We start from the raw sequence: 12,870 nt of genomic DNA, 5'->3' as shown, positions 1-12,870 counted from the left end.
TTCAGAGGCCTCAATATAGTAATTCTATAAGACTGTAGTGAATCATAGAATCATTTAGGTTGGAAAAGGCCTTTAAGATCATCGAGTTCAACCATTAACCTAACGCTGCCAAGTCCACCACTAAACCATGTCCCTAAACATGTTCACTGCAGCAGCAACCTGTCAATCCATCCACAGCTATAATGTAAGTAAGCTGACTTTTAAAGGATGCTCCATATATACATACGTAACACAACTGCTGATTTTTTAACGGACCTCTCTTTGGGAAGATTCAATAACAGATACTTGCTCTGGCAGCAGAAGTATTTTTTTTTTACCTTGGTATTCTGCAACTGCGCAAGGCTTGTGCAAGCATTTGCTAGAAGAAAATCTCCACTCAAAACAGCCATTTTATTTCCAAACTGCATATCCTTCAGCGGGCCATCGCAGGACTTGAGCTCACCAATATTCACTATTCCACGATGCACCAGAAAGGCAGTGTGGATCAGTTCTGTAATCTCAGCCAGACTTCTTTGACTGAAAGCAAAGAAAAAATACAATTATTTTTGATGCTATGAATAAAATACTGGGGGGGGGGGGGGAGGGGGAGAGGGGGGAAAATCAACCACATGTGCTAAACAGATACTTTATCATCACGTAGCTCTTCTATGTACTTCTAGAAGCCACAACCCAAAGGTGTTAAGCACAGAGCACTATCACTCGGTATTTCCAGGTAAGCCACAGGTACCACAGGTTTCATTTGGAGGAACGCTGCCCTTTGTTTGAATTCTTTCGCAAAATAAAGCTAAGTAATCAATACAGTCCTCATGGTGCTTTCTTTTTTTTTTTGTTTTGTCTTCTAGAAGCTTGAGGGACACCGACACGAAGAAAATGCCAAGCAGAAAGTACTGATGGGAAGGAACAAAGGACACATCAGCAGGGGAGTTGCAAGCAAGCTGATCTGAACACCGTAAGAATGCGGCAGTCAATGACTGCTCAAATTGGAGTTAAATTAATAACGGGATACCTTGCAGTTCAATAATACCAAGGGGGGAGGGCGCAAGGGGAAAACAGAAACAGCTGAACATTTTAAAACTATATACTAATGATATTTCACTGCTTGTTTCAGTCAGAAAAAATAAAGGTTATTGTCCAGCAAAGGGGCAGACCCAATTTTATTTGGATAGGTTTACAAATCACTTCTTATTCAGGCACATAGTGTGCTACATTCTGAATTTAGGGGTTTAAAATCCCTGTGAGAGGCTTGCCACAGAGGTTACCCCATAGAGGCTTGCCCTCTATTTATTTTCATTTTTTGGAAAAGGCATGAAAAGAGTCATTAGCACAGCTCTCTCCTCCCCTCCTCCCACAATTCAACCCTGTAGCCCCCGATAGTTAGCGACTGTCACTCCATGGAGCCCAGAGATGTCACCTTAGCTCAGAACTACAACACTGCGATGAACAGACATAATAACGGAGCAGGGACAAGGGGAGGGGGGAACAGAGCAACGCACTGGAGCATCCTCTTAATGCTGCAAACTTAGATACACACAGCCCCCCCCTCTTACGAAACCTTCAGCACATTCACATCTTTTCTGACTGAAACAGTTCCCTTTATGTCAGGGAGACTTCACATACGAGCAAAATCGCAATGTGTGTCCCTCAACCAGACAGATGACTAAAAGGCCTTGAAGTTCAAATTAAATTGCAACCCAGTACAAAGGCATGTTATGCTCCCTGAGCTTATTCAAAAGTGGCCACGCACTGATTCACTGAGCAACTAAACTGCTCTATACATTCACATACCTGCTGATAGATGCTCAGGTTAGATTCTGCCTCCCTACAGGCATGGTACTGAGTACATTAATACTGATTCCTCTGAACAGTGCATGTGTCTTGCAACTGCCTCCAATGATATTAATCTAAAGTAACCTTCTGCCCCAAATATAGCTGACCTGCGAAGAGCCCCAGCAGCAACTGTTTCAGGCCAGTGAGCCGTGCCAATTAGCAAGAGAGAAAAGCCAGAAGAGCCACACAGCCTGGGCAGACATGCAAAAGAGAGATGACTGGGGGGAGAGGATAAACAGAGGTTCCCAACGTATTTTGTCACACACAGAAAACCTAAGCTGTTCTAAAAGTTGCCTTTATAATTCACAATTTTTTCTCCATGCAGAGAAAAACAATCTGAAAACAAAACAGCTAGCCATTCTCCACGTAGACAGCAAAATTGAAGGTTGATGCTGTTTTTCAAAGAGGCGAAGGAGAAATGCACAGAACCTACAGCCGCAGTATTGTCATCACGCTCGGCTCGGCTCTAACAAAGGGTTAATAAAATTTCAAGCTCGGAGAAAAAGACTAACAAGACATCCCGATGCTCCTGCTGTCATTGTCAGGGCAGCCCTTGGAGGAAATGTCCATATCAATTCGGTTTATCAGATGGACAGCTGATCAACATTAAACAGACTTGCTCTGGGCAGATTGAGCCGAGCTACCTGTTATGAATAGCAATGAGAGCCCTCTGCTCCCTGCTGCCGAGCTCTGCCATTTCCGACTGCCGCAGATCCCAGGACATATGGGGATCCCTAGTGACGAGCACATAAAGCTGCAGCTAACTCAAGCGACGGCTCATTTCCCCCAGCTGAAAGCAGGCATTAATATCCCGAGGAGATCAGGCCCGCCTCTGTGACCCCCAACTATTGAAGCAAAACAACGACTGTCCTATTTCTTCATTTAATAAGCTTTTAATGAAGGAAATCAAAATCCCCTCTTTGACTTCAGCATCGCTCTTCATGAAAAGGTTACACAAATATATCAGTGTCATGCTTTCCAAATGTTCAGGATCTGGATGTTTTCATTTCTTTTTCTATAATCCGTTTGTTCTCCAAACGGTATTCATATTATCTGTGCTAACGAGAGAACCATATTAGGCAGATAATCTGCATCCAATTCTAGTCTTACACACTTGCTCTTCCACCCTCTCTCTCTAGCAAACTAGAAATCTAAGAACCAAAGCTATTGCAGAAATCCCAGGCAATAGATTTCTTAACGTTTTCTGTGATGAACCCCATAATACCCAGGCGCAACTAAGAAGTCCACGGTGCTGCTATGGACACAGTGCTTCTTGATGCAACTTTGTAAAGCATCCAGCAACTCTCTCCCACTGTTATGAAGTTGCTATTGAATGGCTAAAGCAATACTATATACAGCTTTCTCGATCTGAAGCAAAAGGCAGTGATTAAATAATTCCGTATTTGAAAGCAGCTAATCCCAAAATACAAAAAAAAATAATGTTTACACAATGCTGGACTTACAACAACGTATGACAGAGTACAAAAGCAGAAGCAACAGGACAACCGGATTACGAATTCCTACTGCCTTCATCCTCTTCTTGCTCCAGAGCCCATGTTTACACAACAAAGAAGTGGTTGCCACAAGAATTACTTAAATAACAAGGTAGTACTGAGAAAACAGTCAACATTTTTAAAACACACAAAGTCTCCAAATGGAAGCAGCCTAAGAATAAGGAACACTTTTTCATCAAATGCCAACATACTTCCATCTGTCTTTTGTGGCCTTCACCACTGAAGCAAGAGGTTCCTGCAAACCATCACTAACTGCCCCAGAGTCTCCATGTACAGACATCACGTTTCAAAAGATGATACCGTTTTGAGATCCACACATCCCCTAGTCTCCTTTTCTTTCTCCCCTTCCAAAAATCAACCTACGTGCCGTGATGTCATTCTAAAGAGAACAGTACAGAAGCTTGGACAGTACCAGGGAGACCCTACTAAAAAGTTTTGGTTGGTCACAGTCAAACAGGCACGAGTTCCGCTGTTAGGTGCATTACTTAAGCAGAGTTAATTGTGAAATACATCTCTCCCGCCGCCTGCCCTCTCAACTAAGAGAATCCCAGAATTGTTGAGGCTGCAAGGGACCTCTGGAGGCCATCTGATCAAACCTCTCTGCTCAAGCATGGCCACCTAGAGACAGCTGCCCAGGACCACGTCCAGACAGCTTTTGAATACCTCCAAGGATGGAGACTCCACAACGTCTTTGGGCAGCCTGTAAACAGGACAACAGGACATGTTGGCTCATTACCCTTTCAAGCCAATTACTGTCTACATCTTCAGTGAATACTTTTCCCTTCTCTTCCAGTCTTTGATAAGATCCTAAGATCCTCAGACTTGTTCTTGGTGCTTTTGTTTGGTTTTTTTTTTTTTTTGTTTTTTTTTTACTCTACTCCATGAAAAAAATCGGAATTTACCGACTTTTCTTGCCTGTGGTGTGTAAAAGGGAGCAGTGTGTAAGTTGCTTCTTGTTTTTCTCCTCCTGACTCCTTGTTCCTGCAGGTTTAGCACCAGTGTAACTAACCTAAATCTCTGTAAAATGCTTGCTATAAAGTATCCCTTAGGTTATGAGTTCCTCAAGCTGTAAATGTCATCCTAGAAAGTGCAAAAAAAACACTAACTTCACTAGTAACTAAAAAAAACTCTTCAGCAAGGTTAATTTGAGCTATATTGACATGAGGAGTCTGAAACACCAGCTTGCAGGAAGATACTAGAAAAAAGTAGAATTCAGTTATATAGACATCCTGCAACAATAAAAACAAGTGCAATTTCTATCCTTCCTCTTTGCTCCCCTCCCCCAATGAAGTCACACTGATCATTGACATTCAAATATGTGAACTTTGACAAACTGCTGAGCACACTTCAAGAAATCTTTTATATCTGCCTTTATAAGTAAATGCATTAGCAGCAACATTCTGCTGCTGCAACGCCAAAGTAAGGAAAACAGGTTTTGTAGAAACCCTACACTCATACAGGCACCACATCTATAGAGAAAAATAAAGAACTAATGGAGAAACTTTGTAAATATGCTTCTATTTCAAAAAATGCATTTCACAATTTTGTTTTGGATTAAAGTTTCCTGTTTGTATGCCTGGGAGTCTGCCTCATCACAGTAACACTGTTACTAACGGTCTTATTACGCAGATGAACTTCTCATGCAGAATTCAACACAAATTTTAAAGCCTACACAAAACCGCATGAAACGGTAAGGGGGATTGGCAAAATAATGAAACAAAATTTTGTGAAAACAAAATAGGCTTTGATAGTAGATTTCCCATGCAAGTGTTCCTTCCTGGCATCCTGAATATCCTCTTTGTTATTTGTGTTATCTTTAAGGACTTGCAGCAATGAAACATTAGCCAGTACAATCTCCTTGTAGAGAGAGTCCTTGTTAGTGACTTTAGTCCCTAATTTCAAGTCCTACTCTAAAAAGAAAAAATAGCATTTTGCAAAACATATGATAAAATAGAAACATTAAATTGTGCAATTGCATTGCTGTGAACAAAAGACTACTTCAGCTGAAAAACTCCTCTGCAATACTTGCGATAGAAACTTAAGCTCTCAGTAACAGCAAGAAAACTTGAGTCAGTTTACCTTTCATTATCAGCTAACCGCCAGAAATATACTGACCCTCTTAAAGGATGATAAGTTATGCAAAGAAGCATTTAATAATTTAAAATGTTAATAGTAGACATAATATTTCACAGAAATGGACTAAAGACTTAAATTAGCCACTGAAATCCATATTCTAAAATTTTCAGCAATGGAAGCAACTGCAGTGAACAAAGACAATGGAACTGATAGATCAAAAATTCTTTAAGAACTCTTATCATTGAACATTTGAAGTGACTAAGAGTATACACCCAAGTTTTGAACATTTTCTCTGTGATTGTCAATCCATTAGTTTCCCTTCAACACACAAAGTATTACCTTGCAATTAATTGTAAAGCCTTACGTTCAGGATTTTTTAAAAAATAAATACATAAAAAATACCAGCATCCGTTCAATTTTAGTGACAACTATAATAGTCTATACATACCTATGAATCTGAAAAATGCAATAATTCTTTAGTGGAAAACTACATATGAAAAAGCATTAACTAAAGAATTAAAGTGATAATCTTCTGATTATTTTTTTGTGACCAATGAACAGGAAGAAAAACCTTTGGAAAGTGCATACACTAAATTCAAGTTCATCCTGTATGCTCTGGTCATTGAGCTGCACCAAGATAACCCGCTTAGTTACATGGCAAGAAAGGGCTGGGATTTTTAGCGTTCTTTTTTTCCATTCACCTGTCAAAGTCAATGCCATGGTTAATAAAACCACGATTAAAGGAACACTGTATAGTGAGTAATAAATAGCATCACAGTGATGGAAAGTCTTATTCTCATCTTCTCCATATAGTCTTTTTTACAAGAAATGAAAGGAGGAGGGGGGAAGGTGTTTAAACTAGTCAACATGTATGGTAGGCGCTGTGGTTTCCCTAACAGGAAAAATGTTCATGATAAAGCAGCAGACTTAAGCACAGCACCAATTATTAATTCCATGATCATGATTTGTGTATCTGTTATCCAGCAGAGAATATCTACCCACTGTTATCCTTTAACAAGGTCAGAGACTAAGCCTTCTGTGGTTCCTCCTCTCTTCGTCACTAAGCTACTGTAGGGGCATCTTCCACCTGCGGGATAAATGAAGTTGAAAGACAACAATTCTATTAAGTTTATTGAGTGTGCTGTTTAATTGCATTCCTGTCAATCCATTTATTTTTAAACCGGTTACATATCTTACCTCTTTCATTTCCTTCCTTTCCTAGCATCATAAAGTTTTTCAAGTAAAACTTCTACCCATACTCCTTCATGTATTTTTCCTTCTTTATTCTTGAAAAGATCTTACATTTTCATTTATCTCCTCCCCCAAATATTGCTTAATTTCTTTTTCCTAATTTGTCTCAGTAAGCTCTTCCCTCAGACCATTATAAGATTTGAAAACATCTTCTGATTTTTAGTGGGCAGAAGTTCACTTGAATTAGGCAAGCCAGTTTCCCTAAACATTGTGGGTAGTCGGCAGGCGGGGAGAGGGGCACTTGAAGTCAGGCTCCTGTTCCTTTTCTTAATGTAGGAATTACGAATACGGGTTTTGGCAGTCTTGACTTCACCAATAATTAATTTAGGCCTACCACAGAACAACCAATTCCCCCTTTGTACTCCAGACAGCAATATGAAAATTACCCAGTCTGTATCAGTTTCCAACTAGTGCCACTGATGTGCAAGGGCGGCCACCACTGTGTCACTACAGTGCAGCTAGGGGCCCTCGAGCCTTGGAGCCAGCTGCCTGCACTGAACGGCATCATCTCTGGGCAAAATGAAGCCTTAATTGATAAACTTCGGGGTCTGAAGGCTGTCTGGCTTGCTCCTGTATTTGGTATCGGTGTCCAGCAAAGTAACAGTGATCACAATCTACCGCACAGCACATCTTTCTCGTGCTGGATGGCATCATCGTGGCAATTACCCTTTCCAATTGCACAGGCTAAAAGAAAAATATTCCCAGCCTGGAAGCAAAATCATCAATTCTGGGAAGCAGGTGAGAGAATCTAAAGAACTGGTAAGAATCACCACACCCCACGTTCAGTTGGGAAAACAAAAAAAAAGGGTTAATCAGAGAAGTCAGCAGAAGAATACCACCAGAATCAATAAGTCAAAATGATGTTTTCCAGTACTTGGAGGCAGACATGCAGGCTGGGACCAATAAAAAAAGAGAACATCGAGAAGCAGCATCTCATCATTGCAGGACCCAGAAAATCAGCGACAATCTAGCTGAGCGAACAGATGAGGAGCAGGCGGGCTAGGCCGACAAGGCAAGAATCCAGATACGCTCATCATAAAGACAATTCTTGTCATGTTAGGACTTTCATAGCGACAAGGATGCAAAGGACATTCAGCAAGGGACAGCTATTAAAAGAGTATTTGCATCGCTCAAACCTGATGTGAGGAGTGGTAGCAAGCCCAGGTATGTTTATAAAGCCCCACAGACAAGGATATGAGAAACTTAAATAGCTTCACATCTTTTTTCTCTTATTACAGATTTCATAACCACTAGAAAGCGTTAAAAAGGGAGACATCCATTACTTTTCCTTTTCTTATAGGCCCTTTCTACACTGCTAAGGAAGAAAAAGTAGACTCTAGACATGAGCCAGTAGCTATGTAAGTATTGCTAAAAAAAAAAGTGGCTCTACAGTTCAGAGATTTGTTGTTGTGGGGTTGGATTTTTTTTGTGTGTGTGTGGTTTTTTTTGTTTGTTTGTTTTTTGTTTGTTTGTTTGTTTGGGTTTTTTTTTAAAGGAACACCGGCTAGCTTAACCTAACTAATCAAACCAGAGGAAAAAACCAAGAACATTCCTGAAAATGTAAAGAAAAAAAATTTTAAAAGCTACCTGGAAAAAAAGATTTTTTGGATTACTTGAACACTGATGCTAAGAAATCAGGTAATAAAAACTGGAGCTACTCATTTATAAGCATATTTTCAAATTTATTAAAATTTGGCATTTTTAAAATCACATACCATAATTCCCATATTAAAATCACTGGTTATCCCTATGGGAAGATTCATATTTCCAAAATGAAGTAAAGCTGTCAAATGCAATATTGTCTTTTTATAAGGCAATTATCAAGGCTTAAACTACTACTAAAATACAAGTTTAAATGCTAGTTGGTGTTCGCTATAGGTTGTATTAACAGAGATGTAAACCATACCAAGTACTACATCAAGTAATAGCAAAAGCTAAGATGTTTACTTCTTTAAAGCACTACTTTTCTCATTTTGTAAATAACAATGCTGATATTACATGAAAATACTGAATACTCCAAATAATGTATATTGGCAATATAATGTATTGTCACTGTCTTGAAGTTCTAAAAGGACATTTCCTACCTCAAGAAATGTTGCATTCAACTTGAGTTCTCTATTAAAAATTTAATTTGCTACAAAGAGTTCACATCAGAACTAAAAATTTAGGTAGACGCGAACATGATCTCAACACATTTGTTATATGAACACAATATAATCAAAACCACAGCAGTATACAAGCATTCTTTATAAATATGACATATAATATTCAGAAGCACATAATATTACATATAAGCAATATTTTCAATTATAAACTGAAACGGTTAGATAAATTAATCAGAAAAATGTGAATACTTTTTGGAAACTAATCAAGAATATTTTGCTATATGACCAAATAGCCACAATTCCCCAGTTAAAAAGACTAAGCTGATTAAAAACAAAAAGCCAAAAAAATCATGACTTAGACAACCAAACCAGCTATAATATTTCCCTCTCTAGCTCAAACAAACTGGAAAACTGATAGCAAAAAATGCAAATCAGAGAAACTAGGCAAGGAGGAAAATTGATAAAGGAATGAATGCAAAAATGCAGAGATGGGCAGGAAGCTGAGCAAAGGAAATTTTAAAAGGATATACTAAAAAAACAAAGCCAAAAAGAATTTTAAGAACTGCATTGGTCCATTAGTTAAGGGTGGGCAGAAACATAACAACACAAAGGCAAAGGATTTTAGAAAGCCTGTTATATTTTTAAGCAATATATTTACACAACCAGATATAAATATCTTCTAGCTCAATAGTGAATAATAATGCTCATGAACAGCAGCAGTGGTTAAGATTTCATAGTCAGTAGGTCCAGAGAACTTGCACTCAGGAGGAAAGGCAACAGAAAAGGAATGACATAACTGATAAACAGCACAGAGAATGAATCATCCTCAGTACAGAGTCAACTGAGCTAGTTCAATATGCTTTACTCAAGTAAAAATATGCATTGCAAAAAAAAGATCATCCAAAAGATCTCAGCTAGCATTACAGAAAGCAGACCATATACATACAGGGACTCTTTCGGGAAGAAAACACTGAAGGTTTGGAAAAGGGTGGAAGGAGGGTGAAGGAACGGATCATCCCAATTAATCAGTTAAAACACATGATACCACCGCAGTCAACAAGGTTAACAGGATCCATTGATAATTTAGGGGAAGAATACCAGCAAAAGCAGTGCTTCTGTCAACCCTGGGTTTCCAACATCAGTAAAAATAACTCATTCAGGTAGAATTTGGGAAAGCAGGAAAAAGTTTAGAGAAGAGTCACACTAACAATCAGAGTAAAAGAAAACATACGAAGTGAGAAATGAAACCTGTTTAATGTACAGAGAAGACAGATATTGAATCTGTACATTGACTCAGTCACAGCCACTTAAGGAAGGTTTAAGAAAAAAAAAAATCAAGAGAAGAAAACACTCAGATTATCACACAAAGATAAAATAAGATCTAGTAGCTTGAACCTAAGCAAATTCAGAAAGGACTAAGGTAAAGGCACTTGCCAAAATCTATTACAAAGAGTAATGATGGATTGTCCAACAATGGCACAATTGAAGGCAGTATCTGATGAAATCCTACTTAAGCACAAGTATTAGACCTGATTAAAGTTGGGGAAATCCTGTGGCCTGTTTTGGATTGCACGCCAATCTGACTAGCAAAACAACGTCTCTTAGTTATTCATGTATTCATGAACCATAAAGCCAAGGGAAGGAAACTTTTCAGAAAATAAACAAAAGACAACTTAGATTTGGCAGCAGTTAAGGTTGGTCCCTGTATCTGAAAACTTACTATTGGCCAGCAGCCCATTTTCTTTTAAGGAGGTATAGAAGCTTTCAGCATTGGGACTTCCGAATGCATTTATTTCAGCCACCTTAGCCAGGTGACACATCAAACCCAGAGCCACTTTGCCCATTACAGTTACCTCCCATTCCCAGCACAGGAGCATCCAAAGCCACCAGCAGGCTGGGAACTGCAGGTATCATGAGTTTAATTCTGTCTTACTGCACGCAGAGAATAAACATTTCAAAATTCATTTTAAGCAAGTTCTGCAAGAGGAAACAGGATCCTACATTCAGGATTCACATCTGTCTTTACACATTTAGGTATCTGCGTTGGTAATGCAATGTATTTGGTGCTGTACTAACCTGGGAATACATACAAGTATTCCCACAAAAAACAGGAGACAAAGACACACAGAGACTATCTACAAAATTATTTTATGTATATAAGGGTGTGTATTTTACCTAAGTATACATATTTTTTTTAATTACAGTTTTCCATATAACCATTAGGGGGTTCTAGCCATGCAAGTCACATTTATTAAAGGCAGCATGTCAAATAAGAGTTGACAATTACAGGCTATATCAATACACATTATGCCAGATGGTAATGAGCCATACACAAAGGGCCAGCCATCCAAAATAATCACACCATTTTCCACAGAAATGTTGAAGAGGTTATGGTTTATTACACAGTGCTCATTAGATATACAGTGGCAGCATTAGCAATTTTTCCTTCATTTGTGTCTCATTTAAGACTCTGCCCCCACAAGCCCATTCAAATTAGTACACAAGGTTAAAATCATTATGGTCAGAGGGAAAAAAATTAAGTTGTATTTTTATTTTACAGTAATGGTGGATCAAAGGTCCCTGGAATCTATTATTCTCTCAACTATTATCTAACACAGGATACTAAAAAGAATGAAATTCACTGTCATTCGCCGTGAAGAAAGATAGCCTATTTCAAATGAGCAAACTCTGTATTATTTAATTAATAACACTAAGTGAAAACAATGGTTAGGCTGTGACACAAAGTGACAAAAGTCATAAAACTAGAAGTTGAAACCGAACTTTCAGCCTTGGCTTTGAACTTTCTCATCTGCTTTAACAGCACAAAAATATTTAAGTGTATAAAAGGCAACTCATCCTTCACAGCAGGTTGGAGAAACAGTTGTCTCAAATAACTAGAGTGCCATCTCTGAGAAAACACCTATAAGATATAATTTAAAGTACCTTTCTACCCAGCTGCATGTGTTGACTTCCAGCTAGAAAATGACTGTTGGAAACATTTATTTTCATGCCTTTCTGTGTTTATAGGAGGTATGTGGGTGAAAAGATGCAACGGGTCAAATGTGAGTATCTGTCAGCACAAGCAAGGGTAAGTTTGTTGCTTAAAAACATGCCGACGTCCCCCAAACTCCAAGTGACAGCCAGAATTTGGAAGTCAAAAAACTGCGAGAGAGGGGGAGGATTTGAGCCCTGGACGTGCCACCTGACACCATGACTGTGAACAATCGGCTTTTCAGTCCAAGCTCCTCTTTTGAAGCATGCAGAGCATCACTCGGAAATCTGGGTCTTGCACCAGGCAGCCAGTCGGCTCACAAGACCAGGGTGTCCTTACACCTCCTTCCCCAACCACTCCTGCTGAGCTATTCTGCCTTTACGCAAAATGCTGAATTATTCATTCAGCCAGATGGCAACAGAGTGAAAAAAAAAGAAGTCAGTCAATCTCCAGGAGATTACAGAAGAGAAAGGTGGGACACCTGGACTCCAGTTCCTGCTCCACAAAGTTACTGGGAGGGAAACAATATTACATATTTGGGCATTCCTGACTTCGGCATCCTATATGCCTGTGTGAGGAGGATTTTTCTGAAAATTCAGACAGAGGAGTACTGGGGATTTGCATCCTTTCAAATGCTTGAGGGAGCCAAGCCTCGTCTTCCTGCAGCCTCAGTGAACGCTTAGTCAGAATGCGGAGCAGTGTTAACAGCACATCTCCAGCCTGGGAATCCCACCTAGATCATTCCCTAGTCAAACCAGCCAACAAATCTTATCTGTGTTTTGCAATTGTTTGAAAGATAAAAAGCATGTTTTATTTAATAGGGTCTAAAAAAAAAAAAAGCTTACAAAATTAAAACAACTCCATTAATTCAAGGCAATGCAAGTCTCTGGTAGCCAAACAGGTACTCTGATAACTAAGTACAGTAAAAAGTTTTCTATCAACAATATTTTGCACCAAGTTTGTTCTACTACTTGCTATTTGTACAGTTAATTTTATTACTGACAACACTACTTATCTCAGCAAGGTGGCACTTTTGCAGGCAGACACCAGCAAACACGAAACAAATATGAAACCTGTGCAATGTGAGACAAACGCAAGCCCCTGA

The 12,870-nt window shown here is 39.1% G+C and overlaps 1 protein-coding gene across 1 annotated transcript in view; it reads right to left on the bottom strand.

Moving 5' to 3' along the window:
• The window catches only part of PDSS2 (decaprenyl diphosphate synthase subunit 2), a gene marked incomplete at its 5' end in the record, with an annotated part of 122,022 nt that overhangs the window by 46,362 nt on the left and 62,790 nt on the right, over positions 1-12,870 (bottom strand). Inside the window, one exon of the mRNA XM_082481092.1 lies at positions 318-516. Within this exon, the coding sequence (XP_082337218.1) occupies positions 318-516 (199 nt within the window). The remainder of the gene's footprint in view (positions 1-317; positions 517-12,870) is intronic.

The sequence above is a fragment of the Vanellus vanellus genome (genome assembly GCF_965231255.1).
Source record: "Vanellus vanellus genome assembly, chromosome: 3".
Classification (NCBI taxonomy): Eukaryota; Metazoa; Chordata; class Aves; order Charadriiformes; family Charadriidae; genus Vanellus; species Vanellus vanellus.
Note: the sequence above shows the minus strand (reverse complement) of the source record. Positions and strands in the feature narration are given on the sequence as shown.